General features: G+C 33.5%; 1 protein-coding gene across 1 annotated transcript; it reads left to right on the forward strand.

The window, feature by feature from the left end:
* Positions 1–1,861: 1,861 nt before the first annotated feature.
* Positions 1,862–8,836, forward strand: LOC134693320 (aggrecan core protein-like). Its single transcript, XM_063554074.1, has 4 exons — positions 1,862–2,008; positions 4,488–4,754; positions 6,035–6,226; positions 7,983–8,836. Exons 1-4 carry the CDS (start codon positions 1,948–1,950, stop codon positions 8,489–8,491), a joined length of 1,029 nt encoding a protein of 342 aa, XP_063410144.1. The 5' UTR covers positions 1,862–1,947; the 3' UTR covers positions 8,492–8,836.
* The last annotated feature ends 330 nt before the right edge of the window (positions 8,837–9,166 follow it).

The raw sequence follows: 9,166 nt of genomic DNA on the forward strand, positions 1-9,166 counted from the left end.
TAAGTTAAATTCATTTGCAGGTAGACAACTATAAGGAAAAAGCGCATGGTGTGAGTGTCAATGAGACAACTCTCCATCCAAATAACAATTTAAAAAAGTAAACCATTATAGGTCAATTTACGGCCTTCAACATGGAGCCTTGGTTCACACCAAGCAACAAGTTATGAATTAAAGGGCCCAAAAATACTAGTGTAAAACCATTCAAACGGGAAAACCAACGGTCTATATAAAAAAGAAGATGTGGTATGATTGCCAATGAGACAACTACCCACAAAAGACCAAAATAACACAAACATTAACCATTATAGGTCACCGTACGGCCTTCAACAAGCCCATACTGCATATAGTCAGCTATAAAAGGCCCCGATAAGACAATGTAAAACAATTCAAGCGAGAAAACTAACGGCCTTATTTATGTAAAAAAATGAACGAAAAACAAATATGTAACACATAAACAAACGACAACCACTGAAAAATAGTCCAATTTTCCAAAAGACACGATAGTTGACCTTGACCTCATATTCATCGATCAATAACTTCCTGTATAAATAACCGGGCTGAAGTACGTTCACTATTCACTTTTCACTATTCACTATTCAAAATTCATGAATAGTGAACTGTGTTTTTTTGCACTATTCACTATTCAAGTTTTTTTAACTGAATAAGTATATTTAAATCGAATAACTGATATAACTGCTAAGTGTTTCGGATTCTAGAATGACTATACAAATGATATTAGGTTTATAGATCTTTCATTAGTAGTCACAGCAGTCTGACATATGGCGCTTTAGTTGAAAGCGCAAATATATTTCGTTTTACATTACATTTTTTATAGGTTTATATGGATGTCTGAAATATGTCACATAAACTCGATCTCATGTGCATGCATGCATGGTCTAGTCATTCATTTATAATAACAGTTTTGAAACTTAGATTTTTTAATATCATTTCTCCTACAAACTTCGCCGGTTTTGACATAATTTCACAAAGTGATGGGCTGACGTCTTTTCTAATTATATATTTTCTTCATTGATTGTAGCAAGTGAAATACTTTTTGACTAGTCTGTATATGATCTCTTGATCTCTATGACTTATATATAGTAATTTTGATGATCGTGGTGGGCAAATGAATGCATTTTGATTTGAGTATACATTATACATGGCTTTGCAGTTAATATGTTATATTGTATTCTAACAAGGTTAATACATTTCAAAATAGCAGAAACTATAACGTATGCAGCGTTTTATCGTAGCATATGAAACAAATACAAATCAGAGATCTATCGTATTTTAATTAGATTTTGGACTTAGTAGCCAGTCAAGCCTGAGGTTGTGAGTTCGAACCCAGCTTGTGCTGGTGCACTCGAATCCAATCATGATTGACTAGGATTGTCAGTTTTCCTATCGAAGGTCGGTGTTTTCTCCGGGAACTCGGGCTTCCTCCACCATCAATAAGTGGCTGCCACGAAAGAGCCTAAAAGTGGCGTTTGAAAGTGGTGTTTAAACACCACCAATCAATCAATCAAATACACATACACATTCATGTACATTGTACCCAAAGTTCAGATTTAGCATGCATATCATACCACACGTTAATGGCCATATACCCTTAAAACACATGCAGTAAGCAATAACAAATGACACAAGAGTTATACAAAATATAGGTAATGCAAATTGAAAACTATTAAGTTCAACTTTCTCCTAAAGACAGAACAAACAATACTATCATTTAGAGTCAACAACTTGAAAGGTTGAAAGACTTGAAATTTTTCGTTTGATACACAAGAGTCGAATGTTGTTCACAATCCTTTTAACTTTGAGATATGATTGTTTACTCGAGGATAAAAGGAAGATTCTGAAGTGTAAGATAGATTAAATACAAGGACCAACAGGTATCTAACACTTAGTCTTTCTAACCCTTGTCTTTCTAAGTTCATTTGATTCAAGATGATTCTAGTTTTTGTGTCTTTTCTGTTTGGTTTCGTACAGCAGGCAGTTTACGGTGCTGGTAAGTATATTTTTGTTGATATATAGGAATTTTAACTCAACAAGGCCGTAGGGAATAGGCAATATGCCGAGCGGAGCGAGGCTAGACATTTTTGGGCTTTTTTTTAGGTGTTTCGGGTGCCTGAAACGGGAGAAGCTTTTTCCAGCATTACCATCTATAAAAAATCTATATAAAAAAAATAAAAAATATAACAGAAATGCGGGTTTATTTTTATAAACAAGCCTAGTAAGTAACAAATTAAGTTTCAATATTAAAGTTAATCTCTGTTGGTCAACTAAAACTTTCCGATTCTCCTGTGACCTGTACTATCGAAAAGCTTCAACACACGTTCTTATGTATATGTATGTCCAACAGCAAGTTATATGCTTCTAAAAGACGAGCATCAATAAGAATATGTTTATTTTACATAATCATTAACCATAAGAATAGGTACAGAGAAAAATAAACCAACATTGTTACTTAACTGGATTTTTGACGTTCTAATGTCACAAGTTATCTGTAAACATTCCGCTGGAAGACCTACCTGGACACATTATTCTGCTGGAAGACCTATACCTGGACACATTATTCTATCAATTTTTAAGTCATTGGTTTGACCTACCGGGGTTAGAACCCACAACCCTCCGCACTAGAATCAATGGAACACGCTTGCATACAACCAGACAAATTGAATGCTGATCATTAACAGAAAAAGAAACACGAAAAAAAAATATTTTCAAACAATACAAAAAATATATTTCATACATTTATTAAAGATAAATAAAAATCAAGAATTGCCTTATACATTAAAGACTTCCATAGAAAAGGCGCTTCATGATTTTGTTTAAATTAATTATGAATAATTATTATATTTTTGGCCAATGAATTATTTTTGTGTAAAGATGAATAACTATAGCGTTATCGATTTAAAAATAAACCAAGACAAGTAATAAGCCAGCATACTTATAGGGGGTATTTATACTCATGAGTTACCCTTTTCATATTTTTTTCTTTTTAAAGAACCCATCTTCAACCAGTTTTGTAATGACATTAAGATATTAAATTTTGATTTGTATTCGGATCACTTATTTTTTTACCGTCATCGCTATGGAATAGCTGCAATCGCTGCTGCAGATTGGACATATTGTATGTAGTAGTGTGCTGGTAGATAATTTGAAACGCGAAACTCGCATATTGATAATGTAAAATATACAATTAAAAAAAAATGACATTCTAAAAGTTTGGTCGTCGTTTCAAAAGTGATTTGCCTCATTTGCCTCCATTACGCTACGGCCCTGCTCAAAATAGAAACATTGAATGATAAACTAAAACAGGAATAAAAAATTAAAGCATAATAAGTAAAACCTAAATTGGAAAAATATACATCAATATTGAAACCGATAAATAAGATGAAAACAAAACACCCTCATCATTTTTGTATTGTTCAAGCCAATACGTGGAAAAAAAGCGCGAAGAAACTACTTTACATATATACAGCGAACCAAACATGCATCTCTAGTATGATAATTGAAAAATTCTACATACAAATTGCTGAGTAAAAGCATATTGAAACTGTTTTTATCATTGACAAACGTAACAAGTTAATTTTTACGAAATAAACATTTTACCTTCAAAAGCTGCAAAAATAAGAAGATGAAAAAAAAATCTACGCATTTCGTCCTTGGTTATTCCTTTACGTATTTAAAAATACTGTTTACTGCGTCTAGTCTTTCTGTTTAATATCATAATTATCCAAGGCATCAACTGAGGTTAAATTTGTTATGAAGTTGAGAAAATCTTGTTCGAATGGCTTTTCGTATATAGAAAAGACAAAAGAAAGATGGAAACTTGTGCGATTTTAGTACATTACAGCCTGTTATAATTATGATATGAGCTGCGAAGTGCAAGTACAGTACTGTACACCTATACATGCATGTATACATGCTGTATAAGACTTTGATCGATTTTAGAACATTTAAAAAGGTTGAATAATGAATCAGTTTAACATATTTTATTTGAAAAATGGATAAGCCACAAGTATGAGTAATTAGGAAGTCTTATCCATAAAAACTGAATCGAAATGGGTAAATAAAAATGCATTGATTTTCATTTGCATAAGGTCGATTTCTGTCAGAAACAGCTCATATATTTTACATGTTGTACATGTACAAATGTAGTTTTATCGTATGTTTTTCTATGTTGTGATGTTATGCTATTGTTTCAGAAAAAGGGAGAAGGTTTGGATCCATTAAAACGTTTAATCCCGCTGCAAATGTTTACATAGATTAGACCGTTGGTTTTCCCGTTTGAATGGTTTTACACTAGTAATTTTGGGGCCCTTTATAGCTTGTTGTTCGGTAAGAGCCAAGGCTCCGTGTTGAAGGCCGTACTTTAACCTATAATGGTTTACTTTTTAAATTGTTATTTGGATGGAGAGTTGTCTCATTGGCACTCACACTAAATCTTCCTATATCTATTATAATATAATGCAATTTTCCAGATCTCTCACACTGTCCGTCCAGAATACGGTCTCTAAGGTATGTCCATGAATATCTCGACAGTTGTATACTTTTTGTCCGAGACAAGAAATCCTGGACAGATGGTCGAGCTAATTGTAGAAGACTTGGAGGAGATTTGGTAATGGTTAAGGATGCCAGTAAGCAGGCTGTTCTACTGAATTATCTACGTCTTGACCACTGGGATACTGATAATATATGGATAGGTGCCACTGATCAACAGAGAGAAGGGGACTGGCGCTGGGTTGATGGTATGTATAATTTCAACCAAAGATACATATAACGTTTGACTATTTACTGTAAAGGTATAAATTAACGTGTATAAGCACAAACAGAAATAAAGTGCTAAACATTGAGTTAAAGTACGGGTATAAGACCAATTCATAGGAAGAATACTTAAAAATAATATATTTTGTCAGTATAAAGGACTATAAACATGATAAAGATTCGTTCTAGGACTTTTATAGCTGAATGTGCGGTAAAGGTTTTACTTATTGCTATACGCTGTCCGGTGACATATAGTTGTTGATTTGTGTGTCACTAAGTCTCTTGTGGGGAGTTGTCTATTTGGCAATCATACCACATCTTCTTATATTTATATTTTTTGCATATTTTTTCTTGAATATAATCATTTTGAAATTATTATACTCTCGACTGAACATCCATATTCTGACTAGTTTACAAACGAATTAATCTGATTGTTAAAGGTAATTTGGTATTCAAAATCGTTCTTTTATTCTCACAGTATTTCTGGAATATATATCAGGATCTGGGTCGGAGAACTTTCATTTTAGTGGGGTTTTAAAAACAAATTTATGCCATTTTTCTAAATTCTTTATGTATGCTGTCTATGGTTATTCTCTTATTCTTTGTACTTTCTCACACTCTTTTCCCTTTGGTTCATTATTTTGGGCAATTTTTTCTTTTCCTCATTTAATTGGACCCTTTTGTAGGTTAATTACTCTATATTCTAAAAACTCCACTCAAATTTTCATATTATGCGTTTCACATTCCCGATCAATTTGCTACAACTTTAAACATTATCTATGAAAACTGGGTACATATAAACTAAACACAGGTCTTATCTATAAAAGGGAAATGAAAGGATAATGGTGTTTACACAACTGAGGAATGCCAATGGCAAGATTTATTGGTCCGTGTCAACTAGTACCATGTACAATGTATCATTGTCAACTCGAACCACTGCAAAGTCGTACCGATGCAAACTCGTACCATTGCAAAGTCGTACCGATGCAAACTCGTATTACCGACAACCTGTAAAATAGCAAAACTTGTTTGTGTTCAAGACCCAAATGTTTACAAATCATCTTTAATTTGGAGATAGTATTTCTTTAACTTTATTATAAAATCATAATGAGACCGCTAACATCATGTGTTCAATTAGCATCTGCACACAAAACAAAACAGCAAAAACCTTTGTACTGAATCATAATTTTCTAATCTTTGAATTTCATTTCAAAATTTGTCAATTTAGTTATCTCGCAAAAATCATCTTTTTTTCTTTATATAGGTAGCAAAATTTCTTACAGCCGATTCGCAGATGGACAAGGAAATAATCACAACTCAGGATTTCTGTTTGCAAATGGCGGCAATGAAGATTGCGCACTGATACGACGTGATGATGGAGGTCACTGGCACGATTATCCATGTCAACCAATATTTGGAGCTTTTGGGTATACCTATTCGTATGCCTGTGAATTCCGTAAGATATAATTATAATATTTGGAGCTTTTGAGTATACCTATTCGTATGCCTGTGAATTCCGTAAGATATAGAATCATATTCAAAACAGTGTGGTCCTGGCCATTGATTGACGACCTAAATTATCCCATTGACTGGGACAGATTAGGTGAACGTTTGTCGGTAACAACCACTGCTCACTATTTACTTGTTAAAGACACTGAATCTGTGGGTCACCAAAGGTTCTCAACACCTAAATAAAGCGATTCGAAAAACGAATCCGGAATAATACGATGTGTTGATATATATCAATAATATAAATCAGAACATAAAGGTTATTCCTGAAAAAAAAATCGAATTATTTTATTATTAAAGGCGTTAAGAACCTTTGGTGACCCCACAGTTTAAATTCTATGATAAGTAAGAAGTGAGCAATGGTCGTTACAGACAAACGTTCACCTAATCTGTCCCAGTCAATGGGATAATTTACCGGTAGGTCGTCAAATCAATGGCCAGGACCACACTGTTTCGAATATGATTCTAATTACAATATTTGGAGCTTTTGGGTGTACCTATTCGTATGCCTGTGAATTCCGTAAGATATAATTACAATATTTGGAGCTTTTGGGTGTACCTATTCGTATGCCTGTGAATTCCGTAAGATATAATTACAATATATGGAGCTTTTTGGTATACCTATTCGTATGCCTGTGAATTCCATAAGATATCATTATAATATTTGGAGCTTTTGGGTATACCTTTTCGTATGCCTGTGAATTCCGTAAGATATAATTACAATATTTGGAGCTTTTGGGTATATCTATACGTATGCCTGTGAATTCGGTAAGATATAATTATAATATTTGGAGCTTTTGGGTATACCTATTCGTATGCCTGTGAATTCCGTAAGATATACGTATTTTCAATCTGATAAAACAAAAAAAACAGACCCTGCATTTACACTCCTTTCTATTTAACTGCGTTAACTAATGGAGCAGCTTTTCAAAAAAATTGAAGGTATATACCATAACGTCAAGACCAGAGAACTCCAAAATGGTATCAAAAACAACTGAGTATACCAGAGCAATCCCAGAACATTCTAATCTCTGTATGTCTATCTAGGGCATGCATAGTATACATGTAACCTTCAACATAGAGAATTACATATATATTTATCAATTATGGACTTTTGACGAGGTTAATACGTTATACATATATATGGACCTGTTCAGATTATATTGACCGAGGACGAAGTATCCGGATATCAAAGAGATTGATCTAAAACCAATTATGCTTTGATCTGCTTCCCCCATTTTAACCAACATGTATGTTTTATAACTTGGTAAAAAATAGTTTAATTCGGACCTTAATGTGTAAGATTTTCAGTTGTGGCATTTTTTTTATGTGTAACAGTTGTTACAGTAAACATTTACGATGTGTAATACTTATGCCGCATACACAAGATGTACTTATATTTAATTTAATATAGCACATAAGATATTGTTTTCATTATATATAGATAGAATTGAATACATCGACACTATGTATGATAATGATTACAATCAAAGCGAGTGCTTTCAGTTGTATATTTCATAACCATAGTATTTTTATTCTACATAGTTCTGCAGTTGTACTTTGTGAATAAGAATCGCATATCAACAATTATTCAAATGACTAAAAATACTAAAAAACAGCCTTTTTGCCATGTCATATTATCACCATCAAATTGAATGTTTAAAACATTAGACCTAACAGCCGAATTGTTTTTTGTTTTGTAGCAAAAATTAAAATGGCTACAACCACCATGTCATCATCAACAATGAAGACGATGTCGTCATTCAAAACAGTGCCAACAACTACATGGTCTAGTGTTGAAACTCCAGCGCCAACAACAATGCCGAAAGCTGAAACGCCAGCACCAACGACAACCATGGCTAATGTTGAAACGCCAGCACCAACAACAATGCCAAAAGCTGAAACGCCAGCACCAACAACTACCATGGCAAATGTTGAAACGCCAGCACCAACAACTACCATGGCAAATGTTGAAACGCCAGCACCAACAACTACCATGGCAAATGTTGAAACCCCAGCGCCTACAACAATGCCAAAAGCTGAAACGCCAGCACCAACGACTACCATGGCTAATATGGAAACCCCAGCACCAACAACACATTTACCTAATATTGAAACGCCAGCGCCAACAACAGCTCAACCAAACAAAGAAACTCCTTCCTCCACCCTTCCTCCACCAACGGCTATAATTGGTCGCAGGAGGCGCCGATGAAATCTCTTTTTATCTACAAGTTTTCTTTAATTATCAGTTATTATGAACAAAACAATTGAAATGATAATGCCATAGCCATTGATTATATTACGTATGTTGATTATGTGTCAAACTTGAATAGCCCTAATACAATGATCTCGTCATAGCAGTCAAAATATAAAAAGAAAATGAATAATATTGTTATAATTGTCTAATGCATTCTAACCCATTTTGTTCTTCACAAGTTATGAATCCATTTACATATCTAACAATTTATGAGGATATATAATGTCGCATAAAAAAATCTAATGGCAATTTGAATATATTACAGAATTATAATTCTACCAAATAAAGTCTCCAAAGTAGTTTTACGGCATTGACTTTTTGATACTAGAAATGGTTGAAGTTTGTTTCAGATATCCCCTTAAAACCTTCCAGTTTCTGGTATCATTTGAATTACTTTTGAACAAATGTTTAGCCTGTCGTTGTTATTTCTTTGTATATATCTGATTAATTTTTCGTTCATTATTTTGTTCATGATAAATCAGGACGTTAGTTTGAATTTTCACTTCGATGACCATGAGGGCATTCCGGTGTATTGCTGTCGCCTAGATTTCTATTAAAATACATTTCGTGTTCGGATCGTAACCGATCTGTAAACATGATAAATTCACGGACATTATCGTGCAAAATAAT

Source organism: Mytilus trossulus, chromosome 12 (assembly GCF_036588685.1).
Source record: "Mytilus trossulus isolate FHL-02 chromosome 12, PNRI_Mtr1.1.1.hap1, whole genome shotgun sequence".
NCBI lineage: Eukaryota > Metazoa > Mollusca > Bivalvia > Mytilida > Mytilidae > Mytilus > Mytilus trossulus.